The sequence below is a fragment of the Nothoprocta perdicaria genome, unplaced genomic scaffold, assembly GCF_003342845.1.
Source record: "Nothoprocta perdicaria isolate Ctin4 unplaced genomic scaffold, notPer1 scaffold_19, whole genome shotgun sequence".
Lineage (NCBI taxonomy): Eukaryota > Metazoa > Chordata > Aves > Tinamiformes > Tinamidae > Nothoprocta > Nothoprocta perdicaria.
Genome location: NW_020455093.1, coordinates 2707196 through 2721954, shown reverse-complemented (window position 1 = coordinate 2721954; position 14759 = coordinate 2707196). Strand labels below are relative to the sequence as shown.

Sequence of the window (14759 nt, the reverse complement as noted above, 5' to 3'; positions counted from 1 at the left end):
AAGGTAAAATTAATTCCTTTGTCTATGCAGTGGACTATCTATGTAAAGAAAGGTCTTGCAAGATAAAAACCAACAAGAGATGCTGTATCCCGCTTAGCAACAAGCATTCTGTTGCTAATCAAAAAGATGACATACAAAATAATCTGTAATTTCCTCAGCACAGGTTTAAGTTTCTCAAGTTATTTGACTAAACTAACTTTGAAGAAATGGAGACTACTTTTCTGGCTTTACTTTGTTGGGTCTATAGCCTGATACATGATACCTACTGAATCACAGCTTTCTTACCTGTGATAAACCAGGATCCAAGGATTCTCAGTAAGGCAAAGTTCACCAACCTGAAGCTTAATGAGATTATCCTTCTTAGGTTCCCTGGTGTGCATCAGTGTCGCCAGAGAGATTTCCTTATAGGGTGACTCACAACCATGCAAGTTTGCCATTCTCCACTGCTCTCAAGACCTTTATTTTTATCTTTTTAACATCCTCTTGGCTAGAGGGGCAGCCGAAGAACATTAAGCCCAAGTCAGTTTTTCAAAAACACAGCTGTACAACACCCTGCCAGGAAATCTTCCATCTGTCATAAATGAAGAACATTTCAGAAAGCAAAAACTCACTGCTTATGATAAAAAAAAGACAAGCAGCCTTGTTGTATAGACAAATTCTTATATAGACCATCCAGGTTACACAATAACCAGCTGCCGATGCCTTCTGCACAGATACAACCAATACATTATACTCACAATGTCCTTTTCCAATACTTACATTTTCGTATGCTTTTCAAAAGCTAATAGAGGGCTTAGCAAGGCCAGATTTCTSTGTCCATCACTTTAACAAAATACAAATACATTTGTACTGTGAAGTCCCCTTTTCAAGTGAAAAAATATAAGAAAAGCAGTTTCTTAAAAAAAGTAACGTAAATCAATGAAAACGTTGCCCTCTTCCACGCTTGCTCTTGAGGTGGCCAGCAGAACGCCGGAGCGTTTTTCTCTCTTGACGATGCTGCTTCTCTGCTTCCTGTTGCTTCTTTTGCTGCTCTGACTGGAATATTAAACATAGACATGAATTAGAACTCCAAACTTCAAAAAATGATACCAGTATTAAAAGTTAGAAGAGTTCCAGAGCACCAAGCAGTATGAACAGCCAGATCTAAAACTGTGGGAAGGGACTGATGCAGTAGTTTGAGCATACAAGTTTACAACGAGGTATTTTATTCTACTCATATTCTTGCAAACTTACCTAAAAACCTCCAATTCAAGTATCTCTATATATGTGGAAAAGTTACTGTAAGTGTTCTCACACAGTATTAGTCTTAAACTGCACCCACGGACTCTGGCTATCTCTAGGTACTACCATTCATGGCCACTGAGCAATCTGAGATTACTTATTTCCTATCYTGGTTCAAAAGTATTATCATATTTAATATTTGCACAGCTGCATTTTAAAAAGATGGAAAGGGCAATCAGCTAATTTCATTGAAACAGAAGGGTTTCCTGAAAGCGCTGGAAGTATCTGACATGCTGTTTACAGCTCTAGATTTTCCATGTGAAAATGATTAAAAATCTCTGCTAATGTGGTACATCTTCCATTAATGTTTTTCCTCTTCATCAAAAATCCATTGAAAGGGTTTCATTTACATACTACACAGATGAAAGGGCATCCAAAGCCATAAAACRTTGTCTTCTTTGTTAGACTAAAGCTTGTTTTCAAACTACGCCTAAATTGGAACTAGTGGCCTCGAACTAGCCAAGCTCATGCAAGTGTCTGTGCTACAAAAGAGTCCAGAAATTAGAGTGACTTCAARACAGTAGCAAAAGATGACTGGGTTAACAGAGACAGAATTACTGTAACTCAAACAGCTGCATTCCCAGTGCTGGGAAAGCCTCTAAGCCTGCCACTAATAATGCTAAATCTGTATCTGCAGCACTTAAGCACAAGCCCATCTCTCCCTAAACCACCCATGAAAACTATAATTTGAACCTGAGCTAGAGATTTGTGTGCATGGACAGAATTCGTGCTGAGGTGAGATATGAATCAATTTAACAAATGCAGCAGTAAACTCATACCTGTATCATGGTAATAATATTTAATGATCTGTAGACTTGGTTGAAATTTATTGGYTCGTTTTCCCTGCAAGTAGGGATCAAGAAACATGCTACATAAAAATGCAAGCAGTTCCTTGCTGTCTCTAGGCTTCACCTAGAACAGCCTTGAGCAACATTTCTTAGTTTCATGTTTACTGTTACAGTTAGCATACAGAAAATTGATTTGTATCAAAGACTTTATTTTGTAATAAAATAGTTCTTTTAGGTAGTTTAGAAAACTTGCTGTTTTCTTGTATCTATTGCTACGATAAAGGAAGCTGAAAATGAAAAYCAGGATGCAAGACTGAGGTGCCACAATGAAGCCCCCTGAGAACTGAAATATCAATGACAAYTGTAGCACTGGACCTGCCAGTGGCTACTGGGCACCTGGAGAACCTTTAACACAACAGCCAACAAGTTGTCAATGGCCACAACAAGTCAATGGCCACATTCAGCCTCAATTCCACTGATCTACAAGGTCAAATGTTACCAATCTTATGGAATCACAACCCAAATCCTGCTACTTAAACCTGCACTTTAAAGGCATGGCTTCCCAGAGTAGTTGTTAATTATGACCGGATCAATACTAAATTACTTCTCGTATGGCTAACTCCATAGTCTTCATCATTTCAGAAAAAAAAGAAGTGTCATAAGTGAGTGGACTCTATGGCACRAATTCTTTCTAGCTCCCCCTGCTCCGTTTCTTGGGACGTCACATACCCAGCAAACTGTCTGAGAGAAGCCTTCTAAGGCTTATTTTGTTATTCTGTTCATGGGAGAAAATGAAAAAAAAGAAAAGACTATGTTTTAAGGAGCCCTGCAAAGCCCATTTAAAATCAGGTGCAAGGCATTAACTAACACTGGTAAATGCCCTCAAATGGCGACAGCGGTGGCATCTGAGGCTTATTCCACAGTCAACAGATTTTTGATTCCTGAATTACAGGAATCAAAAATAGATGAAGAAGGACATACGAACAGAGAAAACAAGCATGTCAAAAATGYAGAGAAGTATTCCAACAAATTTGCTTATTTAAGGTTTTTATTTAAGTGTGCCCAAGTGCACACTATGATACAATAGCTACCTAAACATTCTCCTGATGGTAGCGTAGTTTTGTTTTTGTGATACAAGAGTATTTGACCCATGATAAGGTGAGATGCATCAGAGAAGACAGGTTTACCTGAGAAAAAAACAGTYTTAACTGAAGTATCTTTTGTCAGGTAAAGAATCTGAAGAATGAAGATGGATCTTCAGCTTTTACAATATGTCCTTGCTTCAGTTCTAAGACATTTTTTTCTAGCAAAATAATCCCTAAGCATGCCACAAATCTAGGAAATGCAGGCACACTACACCTACATTAGGATCTACAAAATCCCTTRCAACAGGAAATAAAAACCCTATGGGAAAGATAGGCAGAATTCAACTACAGACCAAATGGGATGTGGCAGGTCGAACAGGACCGGGACTCATTCCCGGGCCCTGTGTTACAGACGTTTGGTGACAGAGGCGGTTCTGAGATGYGTTTTTGTCATGCTGAGACTCAGCACCACTATAAGCCAAGAGAAAGGCTGTCACCTCCAGCGTCCTGATCGCGTTTAGACCTGCGAACCAAGGGCTGAGCAGTCCTGGCACAGATGTCAGGTAAGGTCACACGCCTCTAATGGTACACCTCCAAAAATAAACCATTAAAAGAGAGAAGGCAGCATTTTCCAGTGGAAAGTAACTCTTTTTATGAGTGCTGCCTGAGTTATAAGGGCATAAACAGAGAGTACGACCGGAGGCTTTCGCTCTCTTGGCAAGAGGCAGAAGAGYTGGCAGCTTATAAAGAAATGAAGAGGGACATTTGTTTGACGGTTTTAAGGTTCCTGTTCTTTCATGCAAAAACTCAAGTTACTTGTATATTATCTTAAAAAAATTATGCGTATATAGCTCACCTTTTTTAATTTGAATGTTGCCTGCTTGCTGCCTACTGTGGTATCAGACACACTGAGYGTGCCAAGTTTTTCTTCAAGCTTTAAACGATCTCCAAGAGTTTTCCTGCAGAGAATAATTAACATTAGTTCCTATTCTTGCCATCTTATTACTATAATAAAGAGTGATAATGCAGTCAAAACTTACCTCCGATTCTCAGAAACCCTCAAATGCCATAACTCAAAAATAAACATTCTATAAACAGGAAAGAAATGCAAGCTCAAGTCATTCCCTCCAGACACTACTTACAGTAAAGCCATTTTTAAATTTTATGCAAAGATTCTTGTTTTTTCTTTTAAAAAGGCATCAGGCCTGATGTTAGAAAGAAATCTTGTCCTTCCATTGCAATAGTAGTCTACAAAACGCCAAAGTTATATATATTTTCGCTGCACTTGTAGGTACATGCCACAAATAAAAAWATAAGTATTTAAAAGCCAGATGTATCCAGTTTGCTTGAAAACTTTTATTTCTGAAGTCTTCCCTTTAATCTTAAGGGAAGGAAATAATCCTGAACATACTTTCCATTAATTCATCACAGAATGCATCACTTCACTGAAAGAGATAAGCTACTTAATCCAATTACAAATGATCRCTTTTACACTGAGCCTGCAACAGTGTAATGCAAATAGCTTAAAAACAAAAGCAGAATAGTGCAAAGGATTGAATCTGATAAACAAGACAGATCTCAACCCTGTAAGAGCTTTACATGAGCATATGCCAACAACAACGTGGTGCTCGACAGCTTCTCTAAGCTCTCCTGYGCACACGCTGTCCTCAGGCACTGAACTCTACCATTTGTCTACGCAGGAGCTAGGAATGAAAGAGATGAAATGGGTGAAAATGTCTGAAACAGAAGCTACTTTCAGCTCCACTGGAACTTAATTCCCTSCTGGAGCAGAGGGGTTGGACAGGATGACCTCTGGAGATCCCTTTCAACCTCAACCATTCTGTGATTCCATGATTAATGCCCCCACACACAAGCACATCTCACTGGTTCCAGGTTACAAGCCAATATTTAACATCACCACTGGTGACTTCAGGAAGCAAGGGTGCTAACTGGAGGAGCTGAGGAGCAGAAAGGCMCCCTGTTTCCTCCCATATGGCGAGTGGTGCGACTTGCTCCAGCCAGCCCCGCTAGGCRCGCCCGGGACTCCTAACGTGACAGGCCCTTCGCTGACAGGCTGGGCCTACGGCCTTCCTTGCGCGGCCAGTGACAGGASAAGGGACAATGGGTACAAGTTGTAACACAGGCAGTTCCATCTCCATGTTGAGGAGGAACTTCTTTCCTGCGTGGGTGTCAGAGCCCTGGAACAGGCTGCCCAGGGAGGCTGTGGAGTCTCCTGCTCTGGAGATCTTCCAAACCCGCCTGGATGCYGCCCTGTGCCCCGTGCTCTGGGTGTCCCTGCGTGAGCAGGGGGTTGGACTAGATGATCTCTAGAGGTCCCTTCCAACCTCAACCAGTCTGTGATTCTGTGAAGTAGGTTGTGATGAGAACAACATGGCTTGCACAACCAGGCCATTAGGAAGACAAACTTACTGTGATGAACTTGGAAGATTTTCATATCTGTAAATATCTTTTTCCCAATTTGAGATATTGCTATTAGTATACCCTATTAGATCTTTTTGAAGAGGGTTAGAAGACTACTTTTTTTTGTCAAATTTCATAGTGTTTGYGTTAATAGGATGTGAGTACCTGCATTTTTGCAAGTTACTTTTATGAAGGGTGGGAAAAGAATCATTGTAAAAAGCAGCAGCAATGAGTATGACAAGTAGCCCCTCATGGCCGCAGAATTTCCATGCATGCAGGGTTCACAGCTCGTGCCCTATGCATGAAATCTGCTGAATTTTGGATAATGAGCCGTTTATGTAACAAAGACTCTTCTGATAACAAAAATAGAAATCACTGTGGAGAATTGCTTTATTTCTCATGACTAGGTACTTTGATTGTATCTTTTCTGTAGTATATTTTTCATTGAGTACATGTAAAAACTTGTGTGAATCGGGAAGACAAGCTAAGCCTTAGAGCTAACCATGGCAGCAGATCAGTCACTGACATTGTGGTGGGATTTCTACATTCAAGTGAAGTTCCATTTTTCTCCCCTTTGAAAATGAATTGGAGAAATATGGCTACTACCCAGCAATTATTTAGCATGACTGCCTGGGTACTGCTTTGGTCAGGAGAAAAATTAAAATGAGGAGATATTAGAAAAATGGTTTGGGATTGCAACTTTACTGAATAAATGAAGATAAGGCTGTATTGATCTGGACATATGCAACCCCAAATGGTAGCGAATTGCACATACTGTGCTATACAAATATATACTTTAAAACATTTTTTTCTCTTTAGCATCCTCAATAAAACGATTAGAAATATCAATTAAAATTCTTATTGAAAATGCTGCCCCTGTCCTATAGTTAAAAAAAAATGTCTGGGCACTTTTCTTCCTCCTAATAAGGACAAGAGCACTTTTTAGGACTTTATCTTTTGTTTTACATTATCTGTACCTAGAAATGTCAGCAATACTTTTGATTTTTTTTTTTTTTAATTTTTCTGACCATCTCATGGAATATATGTATTGACTGATATACTTTATCATTACTATTGATCTCAGTTTTGATACACTCTAATAACAAACATTTTAAAGGCACACCCACAAAATCAAAGACCTCTTAGTAACCGATAAAAGCCCTTTCCTTTTAAGAACCCTTTCCTTTTATGTGTTTCTTTTAAGTTATGTAAGGAACCACAGTAAGTAAACAAAGAAAACTAAGTTTTACATCTTTACTAACACCTGCAGCAGGTTTTCCTGTGTAAGCAGAGCAGTGTGAGAGCAGAAAATGGACTGCAGAGAAGACTTAGGACAAGGCATGTGCTGCACTTATTTTTGCAGCTCCCCTGTACAAAAAAAAATGTGTAGACTGCTGGTCTACTAATAAATTTATAGTAGGCACCACTGCTTTAAAAGTTGGGCTTGGAACTGTGCTGAGTCAGGAACATGTCAAAGGAAACACCCAGTATTATATAAGTCATAAACTGTTTCCTCAGGTAGAACATTATATGATTAGAGGAAGAAAAAAAAAAAAACCACCTAGCCATTAAGTGCATAGTGAAGGTATTAAGGTACTTAATTATATTGGTCACAGACATCATTCCATAGCTTGGATAAATCAAATCAAAGACAAACATGCCAGGCTCACCAGATTGTACATGCCACTACAGTCTTTCCAATTTCAGTACATTAATTGAATTAATTGCTTTAATGCTGACTGCTTATCACTGAATAAGGCCAGCAGAAAACATATTTAGTTATTTTCTCCATAAAATTCTAGTGGGTAAAAATGCTTATTAACAAAAACAAATCATCTCACAATGTTGGCTAATTATGACTGCRGAATCGTATCAGTTACGCAGGATTAGAAACAGATACCAGCTGCTAATTGTAAAATTTGTTCCAAGAATTTGAGGAATATCAAACTACTTATTCTAAATAATGTCTGGATGAGCACAAATGGGATCAGCAAGGATGGMAATTAGTGTTCAGACAAAAGGAAAATTAGGAAAAAATGATTCAATGAAGGTAAATCATAGACAAACATAAAGGATGTAACTGCCACATCCATTTTTGATGCCCTATTCCATCTGCAATTTTATTTTCAATTGTGATGCTACATCTTCTCTGTATGTTTCTCAGGCACCTAAYATGAATCCCCTCTAACTATGCACAGACCTTGCAAAATATTACACTATCTGCACAGTGTTGGCAGTGAACCTAAAGATATAGAAGATATAGTCTCTCTCCCCACAAAAGGGCAAGATATATACTAGCTACTATTATATTTAAAGAGATTTTATATGTATAACATGTAAATCATAGGTTATCACGGAATCAGCATATAAGTTGTACTTAGAAAACATTTGATACAATTCCRTTAAAAAAAAATATATGTTCAAAGGGGCTAATTTTTATCAAATGTTTCCTTAAGTTACTTTGAAAGGTATCAATCATGTAACAGCTAGATTGATTCAAAGGTATCCCGCAGTCARTCATTACTGACACAAAGAAATCAGCCTCACTATATATGTACTATTCATCTTTTTTTCTTTCAGTGTATCATTTAATTCTAAATAAAAGGCTAACAGCTACTACTGGATCCATCTAGTGAAGCAATGGGTTTCTAGTATTGGTTAAAATTCTGCTTTGTATCCGTATTTTGCAAGAACTTCAAAGCTATTGCTTCTGAAGTCTTTAATATTGGTGTCTACTATCCAGGTAATAAAAAACTATTAAATCTCAACTTCCGAAGGGCTTAAACTCACCTCTGGAAAAAAAAAATAGATCTATTTGAGGTGCTTAATACTCACAAGTCCTGTAGTTTGTAGGTCTACAAGATAAATGTGTTCTTTATATAGTACCCATCTAGTTCAGATTACCAACAATTTAATAAAAGTGAACACCTTTCTATAAAAAGAATAAAAGTGAAATGCAAAAAATTAGATAAAATGCAAAATTGATGGTTAGTATTGCAAAAATAGAAACGGAAAATGCAAAGTTGATGGTTAGTATTGCAAAAATAGAAACGGTGACTCCTGACGACAAAGGGAAAGCATATTTTGTCAAAAGTTTATGGATGCTGTAAAAATACCAAKGGCATAAGATTTTTCTTCTATCACCCTGGATTGTAACCCACGAAGTAGTGACAAATGATGCTGTATTCCTGTTTTTTGGAAGACCAGAGCAGAGAGACCCAGGCTACCACTGCCTTTATGATGCACTAGAGGTATTACTCCTGTGAGCAGCAGTTCACCAGCACCAAGTATAAAATATCCTAAGTRTAAATATCCTACTTGTTTAACTAGAAAACAAAACTTTAATTGTGTCTCTAAGTTATACCCCGAATCACCAGATGTGGCTTTACTAACAAGCATTTTCAAGAYTATCAAGCAAACTAATGAAATACCATTGACCTGCATGGTAGAGAAATGCTTGATARATACCCACCCCCACTCCTATTAAAATAAAAACATTAGTCTTACTTCATTAATTTTTGTTTTTTGGCAGAGTCTTTGAAGCTTCTGAATTCCTCTCCCTCTTTAATCTCAAAAAATTGAGGTTTCAGTAGTGTCTGCTGATCCTCCTTGAACCTTTCCTGCCGTTTTACTTTTTCCTCTTGGCGTAGAAGTTTCCGCTGTTTCCTGACCTCTTCAACCCAGCCTTTTTCATCATCTGAACTCTCAGAACTTTCTGCATCACTCGGTTTTCCTTCTGGCTCTTCTTCCTCTTCCTGTACACAAAAACAGTTTAAAATAAGAAATCATCAACTAATTTGCTTTTCAAACCATTCTTGCAAAGACTACGTGACAGCTTTACATAAAAATAGTTGAAGAGAAGTTAATTTGCAAGAAGCACTAGCAGCAAATGAAGCCGAACACAGATTATAAAATTATCTCCACCTACACATTACATGCTTTTCTAACCTATATTTACACAGACATATCATTCGCATCTGAACACAAACTGTGATAACATTATTTATACCTAATCACTGTAGCTGATAGATTTTTTTTTTTAACTTCTTTCCTTTTTTCTTTCTGGGGTAAGAAGTCTGAACATTGGAAATAAAATTAAAAACTATAGATTTTTCCTAAAAGAAAACATCTTACCTGCTCTTGTGCTTCCTTTTCCGCTAAGATCTTTAGTTTCTTCTTTCTTTTCTCACTTATTTTAGAAACAAGTGGGTTAAGCAGCCTAAATTCTTCACTCTGTTCATCTACTTGGAAATCTGGGTTCTCAAACATGACCTTAAAACGATCATCTTTGAGAAGACTAGGCAGATTCTGAAAAGAAAGCAAAGTATGAGTTAGTATTTAGTTAGTATGACAAAATTCTAAAATTGCTAAATCAAAGGTCATTCAATTGCTAAATCAAGCGGGTCATTCACCTGCTTAATTAAACAAAAGCCACAAACAGTATGGGAAATGCCAGTTGCTTTCTCCTCCTAGGTTACATAAAAGTCATTTATTCCAATTATGTTTTATTGCCTTCACGAATCAAGTATCTATCATTTTAAACTATCTGTAGGCATGATGCTTTCTTATGAACATTCCAGACAGTTTAAATACACTATTACTACTATTTGTGAATTAATGTTTCTCATATATTCAGCCAGCTAATCTGGCAATGCACTGAAACCCATTAGCTACACTATAGAACCTCCAAAGTGAATATCCTTACAAATATCCATATAAAACAAATTACTAGGGTAAAACACATCTTTATACATCATTACTATTTTTTTGGTGTAAATACTTAAGAGCAAGTGTTTCAGTATATCTTATACATCTTTTCTATGCTGTGTTCACAAAAAGCATTGGAAATGCCATTTTGTTACGGTTAAAAAAAAAATTAAGTCAATATAAATTATGCCACTGCTGGATTGGGCAGTGTTCAAACTTACATGAATAAGCTGTTATTTTAAAATCACCGTCTACATTGGTTTTTATCATAGAAAGCTTGCCTGTCAAAATTGCCAAGCTTAAGCACATTTATTCCTTCCCAATATTAAATTTCTATAGCTATCTAATAAGGGGCAAAAAAAAAGATATGGAAAAGAATATTTGTAAATCTCAACTATAAAAGGTGTTGCAAATGTGTGACTTGTAGTTTTATTTGAAAAAAAAAAAAGTCCCATACCTCAAATATATTGCTTTTCCTAAGACTCTTAATGCTCTTTCAGGAAAATAATTAGAATATATTTTAAAGTACTCCTTTTAACCACTTAAAAATACAATCCATTTTCCTAAATACTTTTTCTTCCCYTTTTGCCTGTTTATTGAATGCATATTTCCTTTGTAATAGGGGCTTCAAAAGTTTGTATCTAAGCATTTATCCCCACCACTTCTTCACCAGTTCCTGCCATCACCTCAGCTATAACACACAAGGTTTCACTAGGTGCTTCACAAAGTTAATGCCTCTCTTGCTTCCTATTTCATGAATGTTTTATTAGTGTRTGCATAAGCCCCTACAAATGGCATCTATGCAACACAACAGAACTTTCTGCTGATTTACAGAGACTGACTAGCACATTTCTGATATGTGTCTCTCTCCTATCRGATACTAAGATTTGTTTTTTCCTTTTATATAAGATCTTGAATAAAAATGGGTTACTGTCAATATCAACTATTATCAGTTGTTGCATAAGAGCGAACCATTTTGACTACTTAGTAAAGTGTTAACTACATTTAATAAAAATGGACTTCATGTGTACAAAGAAAGGCAGTTACACTGCAATGTTAWTCTGGGCAACTGCCTGCTCTTCATTTCTAGAGGAAATGCCTATCTTCTTGTAGTTACCACCAAAAATACTAYCAAATGAAAAAGAAGGTGGGGTTTTTTTGACAGCTTTGTTACTGATGCTGCACTTGGCCAGCTTCTGGATTCCTGTGAAGCCCACATCATCTTCACAGTGAGTATTTCACCATTATATAGATGAAAAAGTTACTACATGGCATTTTTGGTTCCTCAACTACAGTGAAGTCCTCCTGCCAGAATAAGCTGTCTAGAGAGATAAGAAACAATGGTAATTTKAATCTTTTAGGCCAGATGACAATAATCAATCACTGTAAGCATTCCTATCTCCGTGTTCCCTCCAAAGCTAAAGCTCACCTTTTGTTTCCTTTTCCTAGCAGCTTGCTGCTCCTCCTCTTCTTCTTCAATCAGTTTGAGTGCAAGCTCTTTATTCACTTTAGGAAGTTTCTGATGAAGTAAAAGCAATTTATCAATATATTATCCTTTCATGCACAAAAAAAGGTCTTATAGGCTCTACCTCCAAAACTGATTTTTTAAAAAGAAAATTATTTACACCATATAAGATAACAGATCACAATAGATAACAATTTATCAAATGGTTATCTATTGGATTAAGAAAAAAAGCAGAGAGTACGCCAAAACAGTGATCTTCCTAGAGATAAACAGAAAATCCAAGTGGATATTTTAGTAGCTGATGCAAAGCACATCATACTGAGAAAAGACAGTTCTCATTCACTATTGCAACCATTACAAGGAGCAAGGGCTCCTTGGTTCACTTAGAACATTCCCAAGTACTAGTAAGATTTGGAGAAAACTTGCACAGAGCTTCTGCACTGTCCTTCCCTTGTTAAGGCATTAGGTATGGTACTTTGAAAGCATTTATTTTTCCTTAACTGTTGTACAAGTTGAATTTAGAAAGCTACTACATAAAAACAGAGAGACTCATAACAATATTTTATATGTCTTTTTTGGAATATTCTATTTTAACRGCCTAAGTCATGTGGTTTAATGACAGAAGCAGACACTACAAATTTTATCACTGGGTTATCTGTTCAAATGTGATGACAGCTCTTTCCGATTGTTTAATATCACCTTTTCTCATTTGTAAGATTCATAAGCACTGAAATTTTACACTTCTATTCAAAAAAAATTAAAAACAAACTCTACTTTGCATTATCTGAGGATAAATAGAATCTAATCCCAGTAATTACATCTCTGAGATAGTGTAATACTCTTTATGAATGCTTATCTCTCTCCAGAGGCTTACTCACTGGAAAGAGCATTTACCTTTAGTTGAACCCTCTGTGCCCGCGTCTCTTCTATTTTCTGTCTTATTTTCTCTCTTCTGTATTCTTCATAAGCAAACGGGTTCGCCATCATTTTTGCCTTTAATCACACAGAACAAAGTAAAGTACAACTAATGCAAGAGACAGTCCTCAACTTGAAAAAAAAMCAGCATAAATATTTTATCGTTAAAAGCCAAAATTTACAAGCAGCAGCCTTATTTACCTTATGGTAAAGCCTTATGTCCATAAAAAAGCCGTGCATGTACGCTCGGAGTAACGACGACCCAATGAGATGAGCAAGGCCTGGGAAGAAAGTACAGAGGATTTCAAAGCACTTTGATAYATGAAGAACTCCTCTTTCAACCAAGTCGCTTCACTTGCTCGATCCAAGACAAACAAGCCCYACCAGCACAGCACATTAGTCTCTCCAACAGTCACATCTATTACATCAAGACAGAGTAAAACCACAAGAAAATCGGTTAGGCCAGCAAGAAATATGAGCTACTTCAGAGCATTACGGGCCTTTTTTTCCTGTCATAATCCATGTTAAGTGCACTTTCTAAAGCTGCCCACTAAAGAAAGTTTAGAAGGAAATATTTGAGAGAACTTTTTTGAAAGTCCACACTTTCGACTATCACTTTTTTAGTGTGGTACAGAGCTGCTTTTAATTAAAGAGTTTTGCCTGGGGTCGCTGTCTTTGAAGAATCAACATGTTGAAAGAAATATAGTACCACATCAGATCATAAAACTGTCACCCTAGGCCTAAAATAAGCAAAAATTAATATACTTAAGTTTTCTCAGATTTTCATTCCATATATCTTTACAAAATTCCAAAACTGAGAAAAAGAGAAGCTTTCTGCTGAGATTTATTTTTTTTTATAGACCAGAGATCTCCAGAAAATAAGAATAAACAAACTTTATAAGCAAAAAAACAGCTAACTCTGTGCAGTCAGAGAGCAAAGCTCTAGAGAGAGAGTTTTAATTTTTTCTGGGAGTCAATCGATCTGTATATTCCAAAACAAGAGTACTCCAGTTAATAGTAAAAATATAAAAATTAAAAAATAAAAATACTAATAAAAATTTCTCCTTGGGATACAAATGTGAGAAACACAAACATCTACTCTTAAACTGGATATGGACCAGAATGTAAAGCCATTAGTCTGATATATTAATAACCAAGAGGTCTGGTAGAAATCTACTGATAATMATTTCTAAGAGTCTCCACACTCCTTATTAACACGTCACATCTGAACTTACTCATACGAATGATTTCAAACTGAACAAAGATGACAATTAAAGAGGAGATTCAACTGTCTTACCTAAGTTTTCAAGGTCTTTTCTGGTAACAAATTTGTAATCATCATAAACTGTGCTCTCTGGATTCTCTTCCAGCTCTTCAGTCAAATTGTCCAGGAAGGAACACCATTTGGGGGCAGGYCCTAAAACCTGTGGACACAAAAGAAGATTATAAAATTGTATCCTCTTACCCAGAAAACTATAGTGAGCCTCACAGCTACTGTATACTGATAATACACAAATAATACACAAATCCTTCTGCAAACAAACGTACCTTGAGAACAACAGCAGTTACTAAGTACAATTAATCATACTGTTTACATTACCAATAAAGAGTATTATAAATTATGAARGGATTATTTTAATTTAGGTCATTTATTTGAGGCCAAATATATAGAGGCTTCATGTTTAGCTGTTTCAGGTCTGATTAATTTATTAAAAGTTACCCCCAGAACCAAATATTATAGATACAATTACGAACTATACTAACGGCACTAGATATCAAAAATAATCTGCCAAGTACAGCTGGATCTTGAGCTCATTAGCTCACTAAACAATCATGTTAAATCCTATTCTGTCCTACTTAACTCTTCATTAAAAGAAAACACCATGTAAATATTTTGTATTTTTATTCAAGGAAAAGCACATACGGTATGAAGAGATAATGCTTCCTCTAAGCTCTCCAAGTTAACTCCCAAACAAAAGGCAAAATAGTTTTAGAATTTTCAAAAAGTTCAAAACATTTCAATCATAGCTGAGAACCATAGCAGCTCAAAAATGGCACCAGGTCATTCTTTTTTACAGTGCTGCCTATTTTATTCCA

At 36.6% G+C, this 14759-nt stretch overlaps 1 protein-coding gene across 1 annotated transcript in view; it reads right to left on the bottom strand.

Moving 5' to 3' along the window:
- Positions 1–605: 605 nt before the first annotated feature.
- The window catches only part of NOL10 (nucleolar protein 10), a 45636-nt gene continuing 31482 nt past the window's right edge, over positions 606–14759 (bottom strand). The window contains exons 14-21 of the mRNA XM_026037097.1: positions 13960–14086; positions 12864–12943; positions 12642–12740; positions 11712–11801; positions 9710–9883; positions 9083–9330; positions 4011–4113; positions 606–1035 (exon numbers count right to left, since the gene is read on the bottom strand). Of these exons, the coding sequence (XP_025892882.1) occupies positions 916–1035; positions 4011–4113; positions 9083–9330; positions 9710–9883; positions 11712–11801; positions 12642–12740; positions 12864–12943; positions 13960–14086 (1041 nt within the window). The 3' untranslated portion in view covers positions 606–915. The remainder of the gene's footprint in view (positions 1036–4010; positions 4114–9082; positions 9331–9709; positions 9884–11711; positions 11802–12641; positions 12741–12863; positions 12944–13959; positions 14087–14759) is intronic.